The sequence below is a fragment of the Tenrec ecaudatus genome, chromosome 5 (assembly GCF_050624435.1).
Source record: "Tenrec ecaudatus isolate mTenEca1 chromosome 5, mTenEca1.hap1, whole genome shotgun sequence".
Lineage (NCBI taxonomy): Eukaryota > Metazoa > Chordata > Mammalia > Afrosoricida > Tenrecidae > Tenrec > Tenrec ecaudatus.
This window is the reverse complement of record NC_134534.1, coordinates 84,963,384-84,976,795: the sequence shown is the minus strand read 5'-3', so window position 1 is coordinate 84,976,795 and position 13,412 is coordinate 84,963,384. Positions and strand designations below refer to the sequence as shown.

Genomic DNA, 13,412 nt, shown 5'->3' with positions numbered 1-13,412 from the left:
AATATACCATCACATGTTTGGTCTTTTCTCCTTTCAAACATAATGAAGAACCAGGCATACTACTCAAAATTCTGTCCATTGGTAGGATTTGTCTACACCACTGTTCTTCAAGAAAGTCCCAGAAAGGGGCTGTAATGCTGCTTCTGTCCACTTTTGAGTGATACCTGAGTATCAAAAAGAATCACCTATAATCCAAACACAAATTATTTCACCATCAGTCAATTGATCATAAGGAATTCTACATGAAGCCATAATCCCCATTCTACATGAAGTCATTATCCCCATTATAAAATGAATGAACAAATAGACCAAAAAACAAAAAATATACCAACATCTCATGCCCTGTTGGTTTCCAACTGCTGACCTTGTCGTTAGCAGTCCGATGCATAACTCCTACTGCACCAGGGCTCCTTATATACATGGGGAGAAAAGGTCATCTCAGAGATTAATAACTTCCAGCACATCACAGATAACAGAACAAAAGGAAATAAAACTTTAATTTATGATTATAATAGTAAAATAATTGTTTTCATCAACATTGTTCACTTTGTTAGTTTCTAGTATATCTGCTATGATGCTCACTTAGGTTTGATTTTGTACTAAATTTATTATCAGATAAGAGCCGCGTAGTAGGGGGGGAAAGGTACATGTTTCAACCCTGCTATTCTTCTCTTGCTTCATTTTGTGCCACCTTCTAAATTCACCATCTCTCAATTCATTTTCAAAAGATTCATGAGTACAATAAATTTTGGGTGCAACCTCTAGTTCTATATGCAACAAAGTAAATATGGAGAGAATAATAACAGTGTTAGAAGTGAATATCTTCAATGTTTGGAACTCCTTCCCTACCTAATTTTATGAAGACATTTTTATTTCATACATGTAACACAAAAAAACACTGAGACTATAGAAGATGGAACTACAAGCAGAAACATTTCTCTGTTTTTAAAAACTACTGTTCTAAGGACCCATGTTGTGCAAAGTTTGTGCTGTGGGTTATAAATCTAAGACTCCCCTCAGAAAGCTGAGCATTGGAATTTACTCCTGAGGCTTTGTTATTGCTTGAAACCAGATTAGGATTTCTAGAATCGCTTCAATTGCGGAATTTCTTCCCTGTGTGGTTGTTTTCATTCAATCAATCGATTACCAACTTAAGTGCATTTTGCACAGATCTTGCAGCTGGGATCTGGAATTTGACTTTGGAAACAACCAAATACAAATCAGTCTCAAACTATGAAATAAAGTTTGTGGCCCAGTAGGCAAAATACATACATTTATTTGTTTTTCTACTGCTTTTTACTGGTTCTCTGGTCTGACTGTTAAGTGGCTTCAAAGTAATTCCAGGAGGCATTTTTCATACTTCACTTGCTCGAGAATCCTATCTTAGCTGGATTCTCAGCTAGACCTTACTGCACTCCAATGAATCATAACGTAACTTATTTTGTCCGTAACCTAATTCTCTATACGTAATACTAAAATTTCTTGTTCCCCTGTTTGAGAGCTTTAGGCTGTTAGGAAATCGATATCAATTTTCTGTGCATTTACAGGATATAAACAATACGTTTTATTTGCCTAGTTTGTTGCCTTTCTCTCACTCTCCACAATGACACATTTCCTATTATTTAGGCTCTGTTTTAGATTACTCTTTACAATGTTTTTCTCTTCTAAGGGATTTATTTGCTTTCCTGGATTATTGACAATGAGAATGTACATGCAGTTACTTCTCTTACAGTGAAGATTTGTCACACCATAGAAACATCTGTCAAGTCAACTCCAAGTGGAGATTGTCTGTTATGGGGTTTTGAGTCAAGCCAGAAAATAATCCCACCATAGTGCTCCTCCACGGTAATGAGCCGAGCTCACAGAATCCCATTTTACAAACCTCATACTCCCAATCGTAGCTGAAAGCAGGCAAGTTTCCCTGTCATTGGCATGACTCCAAACATCTGAAATGTTAGAACATGGTGCTCTTACGTAGAAAAGGTAAACAATCCCTGGAGTGTAGAAGTGCCTTACTTTCCACTAATGTTATTTTGCCGATGGGGCAAAAGGCAGCAGGAATTCTATAAGAAAGGGTCAGGGAGGAGAGGACTCAGAACCTGAAAAACATTCAGTTTAGGCATCTCTATTCTGGAAATGAGGGAAGAGAACAGAGACTGCTCTAAACCTCTGCATTTCAAACTCGGGAACACCTAAGAACTAACAGAATGCTAGTAGCCATCGTCGGGGCTCTGAAAGTCACGTCCCTTGGTATTCTGAATGGTCTCATTTGTCTAATGCTTAGAATGCTAGGGTTAAAAAAATATGTCAGGAGCCTAGCCAGAAAATCATAATTCTCTGGATTAAATGTTTAAGAAACAATGTTCCCTGAATGTAACCCAAACTATTTATTCTTAATAAATAAAAGGGTGGTGAAAAGGCAAATTGCTCACTATTCAAATTCTTTCATTATCCTCATCGATGTGGATGGAAAAAGATTAACAACTTTCCCCCACATCACACATTCAACTGGTAGCAGAACAAAAGGAAACAAAATTAACATTTTCTGATTATAACTCAGCTATGATAAGAGTCCAGCATTCTGTCACTTTGAGCGTCTAGAGTAGGTGGGGAAAGTAACAGGCAGAGCTATCTATGAGAGGGGTACACCAGACCAGATCCACCTCTCACGGTTTCATTCATTCATTCATGTTCTGCCAACATACATTTATTAAGCACCTCCTGTGTTCCAAGCAGATTCCTGAAGACACAGGTTCTTTGCTCTTAGCTACCCATCACCAACCAACAAGCAAACCAGAGAAATAAACCTATTTCCATCAAGTCGATTCCCACTCATAGCAACCCGGCAGGACAGAGCAGAATCTCTCCATTCGTTTTCTGAGATGATAAATTATTCTGGAAGCATATCGCCTCTTCTTTATCCCATGGAATTGCTGATCGGTTGGAACCACCAACCTTGCATTTCATAGTCCAGGGCTTAATCTGTGTCAATGCCACAGTTCCCTCTATCCCACAGTACGTAGAAGAAAGGCCTGGCAATCTGATTGCAGCAATTCTCTGTAACACACGGCGTCTCGATTTGTCAGAGAAGTGAAAGGGGCGACTTCCCAAGCACAGCACTGGTGTGGGCACTAAGTTCCCTTGCACTACAACTAGGAGGTGTCCTCTCTTCCTTTCGCCCCTGGCATTTAAAAACCGAAGAAGAACACAGACCCGCCCAGAGAGAGGAATTTAGAAAACACATATAAGTTAGTTGGACAGAAACAAATCAGGACTGAAGTAGGCCAGGGACTTTTCATAGAGGTGTCTGAAAGCTGGTTTGCCAGTGACTGGGTGGGTCAGTTGAACATTCTGAGTTCCAGTTTCCTCATATATAAAATGAGGAGCTGAAACAAATTGTCCAATAATCCTTCTAAACTTAAGCAGCTACACCAAGATCCTAGAGTCTTACAGGAACAGCATCCTGTACCCTAAGAAGCACCCCATGCACGCCATCCTGCTCTGACGAAGAGCTTTATGATTAGCGGGACTTTATCCTGGAGTCCGTTTCCTGTACAAACAAGGGAAACGGGGGGGGGGGGGAGGGAGGGCAGTTAATTTAAAAGAGACAGAGGAATCTTTCCTGCCAGTCAGGGAGAAAGTAGGAGAAAGTAAGGATTGAAAAGACCCATGCTTACAGAGCCTAAAAAGTCAGGGGTGGGGTGGGTGGGGTGGGGGGACTTGTCTTTCCTATGAAAGGTCCATGTTGGCTCCTTAGAACTGGTGGACGTCCCTCTCCCCAGACCAGCCCCTGCTTTACCGCCCAGCTGCAGAGCTACCTGGACAGTGTTGGCTGCCCACAGTCAGCTGGGAGAGGTATGCCCAGGCTCTATCCCCTAGCTCCCAGCCCTGCACAGGAGAGCGTTGCCCTCTAGCGACCAGATTCGATAATTCAGCGCTGCCTGCTCTTAGATTGTGCAGGGTCTCCCACTGGGAATGGAATTTAGGGGCTCTTTTTGTTTCCCTCTAGGGTCAAGAAAGAGTTGACAGTAGATAAATGATAGGTGTATGCTATCCAGGTGAAAAATGGAAAGACGAATGGATGCAGACGGTTGTAAACATGTTTTGAGGGCTTGCTATGGAAAAGGGATCACGTCTCATATTTATTTACACCAGAATCCTATGAATTCTTTACCACCGCTGCTCCTATTTTCAAATAAGGAGGCAGGGGCCTTAGAGCAAATGAGTAGCTTGTCAAGATTTGGGATCCAGGAAGAGGTCATCTCTGACTCCACTATGTCTGGCTCCTTAGGGCCTCTAAGCGAGGAGCGGAGCGCCCTGTGCACACCATCCATCGCCCAACACCAGTATCCCACCCTCCTGGCTCCCTGACAACTCTTCCTTCCCTCCAGCCCCGCCGTCTGCAGACACCTCTACATGCCGCCAAACTCGGTGGGCCTGGGAATCCCGCCGCCCCCAAGATAGATCAATGCGTCCCCTTAGGTGTTGGCTGAAGTGGCGCCTGAGAAATACCGCTCAGGAAGGTTACCTTTCCCTGCTGCCGCCCTGGGCAAGGCGACTCACTAAACCGGAAAACTTCCGAGCTTCCCAGAAAGTTCCAAGAGTGCATTCCTTTCATGGTTTATTGAGCCCCTGCTGAGTGCAGAAGACTGGTGACATTAGGGACGGCGAAACTGGGTACTAACGCTGTCAGACGCCCCCACCCCCTCGTGCGAACTACCCCGGGGTGCACAGACGCCTTGTGCCTTCGGGGACTGTAAGCCACAGGACTGGATCCCACACTTTTGCTCCTCTCCGGGCTCCCCAGAGGGACGCCTGTCGCCTGGGGCGCTGCGAGCCCCCGGACATCCTCCCCGCAACCGCCGCCACCCTTCGCCCCCCCCCCGGGGGGGCCGCCCGGCCGGGCCCCCCTCCTCGGGGCGTCAGCGCGGGCTGGCGTAAGGTGTGCGTCACCGCCGCCCGCAGGCGATTGGGGCGCGCCGCCTCCCGAGCTTTGCGGCTAATTATAAAGTGGCCCGGCGGCCGCCCACCCTGCAGCCAGCCGGCGACGGGGACGCCAGGAGGGCAGCGGCGCGCCACCTCCGCAGCGCCCAGCTCCAGGTGAGCTGCTCGCGGCGCCGCCCCAGCCCCTGCCCGTCGCCCGTCCGGCCCGCGCGCTCGCCCTCCCTGTCCCGCAGAGTTCGGGGACCCCGGCGTCCACCTACCGGCCTCGCGGGCTGAAGAAGCGGAGAGCTCCGGCGTGAGTGCGGGGACCCAACGCTCCGGGGGGAGGGCGCCTCCCGGCTCCCGTTCGCGCCGCTTGTCGTGCCATCGCCACCCGACTTTCCCGTCGGTAGCCCCGGGCAGCGCCGCACCCCCAGCGCGCAGCCGCTCGCTCCAGGAGTCCGTAGTCCGTGGGCTTTCCGTCCAGGGTACCCCCCGGAAGGTCCCTCCGTGGGCTGAGGGCCCCAGCAGAAGGGTCATCTCGGACTGCGCTCTGGGAGACGGGCGCGGAGGGATGGGCTCTGCGGGCGGACGGGGTCCCAGTGCGCGCCCGCTTCTTCCGCAGCTCATGGCGCGGCTCCTGAGACTCTGCACTTGGCTCGTGGTGCTCAGCCCCGGACTTCAGGCGACCGGGCAGGCGCCCTGCAGCCGGGACTGCGCGTCCTGCAGTTACCGCCTGGCGCGCCCCGCCGACATCAACCCCCTGGTAAGTGTTCAGCAAGGCACCTGAACAAGCGGCCACCCCGGCCAGGTGCGCCCATGGTCGCGAGGTCACGTCCCCTCAGAGCGGCGGTACAGACCCGGGTGCCCTGGCTCTGCCCAGAACACCTCCTGAAGCCCTTCCCTGACTGTCAGCGTCCCTCCCCGGACCCGGGGCTCTCCAGGAAAGGGTCCCACGGCTTGTGTAGACCCCATCCGCGTTTGTTTAACCTCCAGGCATGCGGGGTGCGGGAGGGAAGGAAGTCTTGGGGTTCCTCAGGAAATGCGCAGTCAACCCAGTTCACAATACCCAGCTGCTGGACGCCCCTTTCTCTTCCCTGCCAGCCCTAACACTCCTTCCCATGGAAGGGACGCTGACAGGTGTTTTGTTTTAAGGAGTCCTCTTCTCGAAACGCCCTTCAGTCGTACTTTAATACTAAAGCCCTTGCCCTTGCCCTTATCTATGGAAAGGAGAGACAAAGGATAGCAAAACACCAAACTCACTGCCATCCTGTAGATTCTACCCTCTAAGCCAGGGGAGAATTTGGGTCGCTTTGTGTATCCAGAGAGGTAAATCTTCAAGCGCAGAACTCTTCATCTTTCTCCCACAGGCAGCTGGTAGGTTCCAGCTGTTGACCTTGTGCTAATTGGGTTAGAGGCCCAATTTATAACCCACTAAAGACCAGGGCTCCCTTTGAACAAGGCATGGGAACAAAGAGGAGGGGAGCGGGATAAGGGGAGAGGAAGTTGGGAACCCAGGAGACAAAACAGAAGGAGATCAGCAATTATCTTACAGGGAAGTGATGCTAGATTTTAACTTGTCAGGTTCAAGTGTACTTTTGTAATAGCGACTGAAACGCTACAGGAAAGGAACACCTGCCAGTTGAAGAGATGCCATCTGAGGGGTTAGGATCAAAAGTTGATGACAAAACTCTTGTCCTTGAGCATTCTATCCCCTGATCCTCTGCTGAAGCAGGATCTTTAGACTCGGGGCCCATAATCATTTCAACTAACTCCCTAAATGATGCCTTTACACCGCTGAAATCCTGGGATTGCATCGAAGGCCAATAGACAAAAATGTTTTAATCCAAACATGTAGATTTACTTAGTCTTTGAACAAATTTTATGAAGGTAGAGAATATCGTGACGAACATTTATTTTTAAATTCAAGGCATATATTTTAGATGGAATGATTGGCTTCTTTCATTTTAATTAGATGGATTCATTTCCATTCATGTTTGTTATAAGGAAAATGCTAAGTACACTCAGAAACAAACTCACTGCTAGCTGAGTTGATTCTGACTCATCGTGACCCTATAAAACAGAATAGAGCTGCCCTGTTGGGTCTGCATGGCTTTACATCGTTACAGGAGTAGAGAGCAGTCAGAGGTTCAAATGGTTGACTCTGTGGTTAACAGCTAAATGTGTAACTCACTACGCCACCAGAGGCCCTTGGATGCATCATACAGCATCTTATTTACACTAAGAAACAAGTCCCTCTTGTTAGGTGCCATCAATTCAGTTAGAACTGTAGAGACCCTATGTGCCACAGAACAACACAGCCTGGTCCTGTGCCTAGTGTCCTTGGTCCACCTAAGAGCCGTAAGGATAACCATGAGGATGGCTTTGGGTGGATAAAGAACAGTAGTCCCAATAAAAGACAGAGAAATTAAAAGCATAGTACATGGAAGACCGCTTTCTGAATTCCAAGTCCTCAGCCTAGCCACACACACTCGGAACTTTGCCTAAAAACTGCATGGAGAACAGCTTCCTCGTCCAGCTTTTACTGCCATCCACTTGAATAGTAGGTGGTTACATTAGTTAGGTTCTAGTAGAATTTTTCATTTTTTATCACACAGTCTGACCTAAAAGAAACATGAGATTTACTTAAGTTATGTGATTCAGTGGATTACTATAGCTGGCATTTAACAATTGCTGTGCTCAAATAATCTTTCTTCTCCTACTTGATCTGTTCTCCTCACCAGGCTCCCAAAACGCTACTCATTTTATTCTCTTGTCTTGAACAATATCCATTTTTGTGGCAGATAGCCCTTCTCTCGATATCACCAGAAGTTGTGATTTCTCTCCTTTCTCTCCACCCTGTACAGGATCTTGAGGGGCAAGTTAATTACTTTTTCCAAAATTCTCATTGTTTCTTAATCTAGTATTGTAGCTGTTTATTATCCTTTTTAATCCAGATCCTGGATAGCACTATGTAGCATAATCAATCTGAAGGGGGGAAAAAGATAATAATTTAATTTTTAAAATAGTCTTTTAAGAAGGTATTTTGAATACAAATTAATAATGTGTTTTGTGTTGGAGTGTTTTCTCTGTCACAAAAACACTTTGTTAATGACTTATTAGAATTGCAGTAGGTCTAGAATTTCAGTTAGGCTGCAAAAGACACATGGGAAATGGCATTGCCTAGGCCTCCCCCCCCCAAAAAAAAGTAGTAAAATTAATATAATAAGTACTTGCTGCCCTTCAACCTTGTGAAACGCTTTTGTTTGGTTCTGTGGAGGATGCAAAGATGAGCAGGTTTGCCAAATAGGATTTACCATCTAATAAAAGAAATTTAACATCTAATATGATTTTACCATAAGAGAGAGGGTAAAAAATTCTGAAACCCGCATAGAATAGAAGCATCAGTTCTTTAATATATTTGTGCTACTATAATTATTTGCCATATTTTGTTTTCGAAGGATGCCAAATTACCTACATTTAACAAATGTTTTCGTAAATATATATAAAGCATTCAACATTTATTTTTGGCAAAGAGAACATTTAAATATTATTTCAGAATGAAAATGCCAGTTGAGTATCTTAAGTATATTAATAATGTTTTCAGATCCTCATGAACTATCAAGAATAAAATAGGGCTATTTTAATCACAGTGAATTTAGATTTTTAAAACAAACTCATTTAATTTTCTTAAATGTAAGGGTCAAATAAAATCATTTAAAGGTGGTTAAATGTGTACCCTAAATTATTTTGATGCTAGAATAAAATATTTTCTCTTATCTTGAAAATAATTTGTATATGATTTAAAATACCTGTATATTTTGAAATGCAAAGAAAAGGCCTGAGTTTTCCATATCAATTTAGAATCTCATCTTAGATTTTATAAACAGTTTCAGAGGTCTATGAAGGTGTCACAAAGATTTTATAAATGTTTATGTAATGTCAGTACTATTTTAAAGCATTCCTAAGTTATCTGTTGCGTACAAGAGAATCTTACTAAGATCATTAAAATATATAGCCTAATTCATATAATAGCTTAATTATTATATAATAAAGAGAAAGGTTTTATGCTGGTAATTTCAGATTTATCAGAAAACCTGATTTTCACTTGAAAAGGCTCTTCTGCATATCAGTGGTCAAATGCAAAGAAAAGAATTTGAATAATTTGAACATTTGTATTTATTTAACATCACAGCCCATCTCATTGTTATGATAAGATGATAAAATCCGTTATCTATTTAAACCAAGCAAAAAGCAAAACATCTCTACTTTTAGTAAACCCGTATAGCCTAGTTCCAATAATTCATAGGATTTAAGTTGAAAGTTTAGCATGTCTTTGCATACTCATTTTGAAATTTGCATGCTCATTTTGAAATTGTTTTAAGACTAAAAGCATTCACAGGAATATGCATATGGATCCAAGTAATGTATTAATACAAGAAAACTATGAAACCTTTGTTACTAAAATTGATTTTAACTATAGACTAAAAAAATAAAGGAAAGTTTAGAGGAAATGATCCCAACTGGGTAAAGAGAAATTTCTCCATTTTCAATAGAAAAAGTAATTTAGTCCAGGCTAAATGAATTAAGCAGTGAACATTTTTCCAGTGAAATTTTGATTGTGAACACAGGAAAAACATTGGGTAGGGAAAAGTTTATTCAAATATGTAAATGGCACAGTTTATGCAATGTGCTAAAATTCATAGACAACTTCCTATTCTGATTCAGTTAGTCTCTACTTTCAGTTTTAGTTTCAATTGCCTGTCAAATGTGATAAGAAAATACGATAAGAATGTAGGGATGACTTCCTTATATGAGAGATTCCATATCAATATGAACATAAAAACAGTGTTTCGTGAAATCAAAGAAGTTCTTTTTAACCTTTAAATTGAATGCTTTTTCCAGGCTTGCACACTGGAATGTGAAGGGAAACTGCCTTCTCTGAAGACCTGGGAAGCTTGCAAAGAGTTGCTGCAGCTGTCCAAACTGGAGCTTTCCCAAGACGACACCAACACCCTCCGAATGAATGGCAAACAGGAGGAGAGTCATTTGCTAGCCAAGAAATATGGGGGCTTCATGAAAAGGTATGGAGGCTTCATGAAGAAAATGGATGAGCTTTATCCTGTGGAACCTGAGGAAGAAGCAAATGAAGGGGGAACCCTTGCCAAGCGATATGGAGGCTTCATGAAAAAAGATGCAGACGATGACACGCTGGCCAACTCCTCAAATCTGCTGGGAGAATTGCTGGGAACAGGGGACAGCCAAGAGGGTGGCTCCCATCACGATGCCAATGATAACAATGAAGAAGTGAGCAAGAGGTACGGGGGGTTCATGCGAGGCCTGAAAAGAAGCCCTCCACTGACAGATGAAGCCAAAGAGCTGCAGAAGCGCTATGGGGGCTTTATGAGACGGGTGGGCCGTCCTGAGTGGTGGATGGACTATCAGAAGCGGTACGGGGGCTTCCTAAAGCGTTTTGTAGATTCTCTGCCTTCTGATGAAGAAGGTGAGAGTTACTCAAAAGAAGTTCCTGAAGTGGAAAAAAGATATGGGGGGTTTATGAAATTTTAGTATTCCTTTTCCTCCGTGGCCCCAGGCTCTAGCAAGCCTTCCTCTATCCCTTTTAAAGGCCGCTGGGTTGGTTGTGTTTGATTGTCCTGTCTTGCTTGCAGCATAATTTGATTGTCTGCTGAACTAGATGACCCGTAGGCTGCCACTTCAGGGTCTCTGCTATTTTTAGAGATGTTAAGATCAGTATTGGACTATTGCAGCTATCTCATTTTTATGCTTATGTGAGTTTTGTTGCCTTGTCCTTTGTTTTGACAAAATATCTATAACTGCTACTTGTGTATAGATAAAATAAACCCACTACCCCAACTGCATAATGTTCTGATGAGCCTTTCCTTTTCCAATATCTTCAGTCAAGTTTGGGTTTCCATAGAAAATCCTAGAATCAGACACAGAAAAATTGTCTGCCTTTACAGAGCACAACCGAGCTTCTTTGCTTCCAACCAGTGAGACCGCAAACACATTTAATAAGGTTTCATGTGGAAAATTGAAACTGAAAACACATTTAATGAAGTTTAAAGAACAAACAATTAAGTTTCATGTATACCAAACCTTTGGTGAGTAAAACTCTTGGAGCAAAATAGAATATCACACTTATTTCTGGGCATCGAATACCTGAAGTGAAACCAAAGCTTAAAAGGGAATTAGCTTTCCCTTTCTGTATTAAAAAAAACAACACCCTGCATTTCCATTCAAATGCATGTCTCTTCTTCAGCAAAGTGTTTTAGACAACAGAAGATAATTGATATCCCTCTTGCAAGTAAAAAAAATGGAGCTCAGAAAGGTTTAGTGGTGATCATAAAGTTGTCCAGCAATTAGAGACTATAAATAAAATTAAAACCCTGGAGCGTTTTCTTCCTAGTCAATGTCTTTTCCATTCTGATTTTGAACCTCTCGGGCATATCATCACAAAGAACTGAAAGAAGGTGTTCATTCTGTGAAGCCAGGCACTAGGAATAGTTGTCCAAGACCTGACAAACAGCTAGCTATGGGAATTATGAAATTATGTGACCAGATAATAAGGAACGGTCTCATAAGAGAATTTTATGGGTAATAAGAGATTTGTAAGTCCAATCAGTGTTACATGGAATTGCAAGGCTGCCTACACATGCCTAGAAACCGGCTGAGCAGTTGTACAGAGACCCTGCATGAGGGCCATGTAGGTCCCCTCTGTGCCCACGTAACTCCCATGCTGTCAGACTAGAAGCTGTGATCCCACTGTTAGAATTTAATTTCTTAAGGCTTGAAAGCTTTGATGTTTTCAGGGATTCCCTATGAATTCTGAGCCGCATTTACTTAGAGTCATCTGGGATGCTCATACATGAAGATACTGTGGTCTTCAATGTATGTTCCTTACACATGCCCTGGCTTTCATAAACATGGAGAGGAGAGGGTGTGCTGACTGTCCCTGGAGATTAAAGAGGCTTTTCCAAGCCAACACAAGTATGCTGCTGAGTGTTCCCCACATTAGCTGCAGGGGGCGCTGCTTCTCCACCTGTGCCTTTTCTCAGTGAGTGAAAAAAGCCCTCAAAAACTGAGGTCAAGTCATTGCTGACTCATAGTAACCCCGGTGGGTTTCTGGGATTTTAACTGTTCATGGGAGTCTTTCTCCTGCGGAGCTACTGTTGGTTTTGAACTTCTGATTCTGAGGATTGCACTACACCACAAGAGCCCCCGCCTCAATAAGTGGGCTCCCTCCAAATCTCGTTTCCATTCATGTGGGCCTTCCCCATATCCATCTCGAAGCCTGAATCGTCGGCTTTGTTCCTTCTGAGAGTTAAACACATGGCAATCCCGGGCCAGGCTGCCTGACTTGCAATCCCGGCTCCACTATTCACCAACCGTGTAAACTGAATTGCCCTCTGCCTTAGTGTTCTCTGCATCCTTAGGGCTTCCTATGACGTATAAGCCCTGGTGGTTTCGTGGTTATGTGCTGGGCTGCTAACCACAGGGTCGCGAGTTTGAAACCACCAGTTGCTCTGTGGAAGACAGACAAGATTTTCTAAACTTGTAAAACATTACTCTCAGAACCCACATGGGGTAGTTCCACCCTGTCCTATAGAGTTGCTCCAAGTCAAGGCACGTGATGGCAGTGAGTCCGGTGTTTTGGAATCTTTTTGGAAGTTGATCACCAAGTTTTTGTTCAGGCAGTGCCGCTGATAGGTTCCAGCTGGAGACCTTTCCTCCAGCAGGCAGGCACTTAACCATGGCATCACCAAATCTCCATTCAAGCCTCGTTCATTCACAAACTCTCTGCCATCGAGTCAATTCTGACTCGCGGCTACCCTATAGGACAGGATAGAACTGTCTCTGTGGGTTTCTGAGACTATAAGTCTTTACAGGAGAAGAAAGCCTCAACTTTTCCTGCCTACCCCCTGGTGGTTCCATACCTCATTAGGTGGTTGTAATCAGGGAGTCCTTAAACCAGGTTCGCAGTAAGTCAGCACTTCACAAGGATTACTTATACTGCAGCTTAGTGGTTTGTATGGGTTCTCGCACTCCCGCCCCACTTTCAAGGATGTATGCCAAGCTCAATCCAGGTCTCAGTTTGATCATGGTAGAGGGTTTTTCCCCTAATGGTTGCATCCCCAGAGACAGAAACTATTTGTAGAGGTTCTAATACTCATCTTCATATTCTCTCTTTTAGACAAATATGCAAGACCTCTGTAATTTAAAAAGTTATGAAAATGAAGTCCAAAATCCATTGGTAGGGCTCCCTCAAAAATCAAGTCCCTGGTGAACCCCGTTTGACCTAGTCAAGGCACGTGAACAGCCTTGCTATCACACAAAGCACACTGTAAAGTTGATTGTGGCAAAGGTTGCTAGGTTAAAATATCAAATATAGATAGATCTATAGAGACGGGTTTGGTAACTGCCTAGGAGCATGGTAGTAGAGAATGGGAGGGAAAGGTGAGCTAACAATG

General features: G+C 44.0%; 1 protein-coding gene across 1 annotated transcript; it reads left to right on the top strand.

Annotated features, from left to right (window-relative positions):
* Positions 1-5,083: 5,083 nt before the first annotated feature.
* On the top strand, positions 5,084-10,769 carry PENK (proenkephalin). Its single transcript, XM_075550684.1, has 3 exons — positions 5,084-5,239; positions 5,549-5,689; positions 9,829-10,769. The coding sequence occupies exons 2-3, from the start codon at positions 5,552-5,554 to the stop codon at positions 10,489-10,491; spliced, it is 801 nt and encodes a 266-aa protein (XP_075406799.1). The 5' UTR covers positions 5,084-5,239; positions 5,549-5,551; the 3' UTR covers positions 10,492-10,769.
* The last annotated feature ends 2,643 nt before the right edge of the window (positions 10,770-13,412 follow it).

Excerpts from the sequence above, each read along its gene's own strand:
- PENK (XM_075550684.1), top strand. The coding sequence starts at position 5,552 with ATGGCGCGGCTCCTGAGACTCTGCACTTGGCTCGTGGTGCTCAGCCCC. Across the intron at positions 5,690-9,828 it reads CCGCCGACATCAACCCCCTG|GCTTGCACACTGGAATGTGA; the intron begins GTAAGTGTTCAG and ends TGCTTTTTCCAG.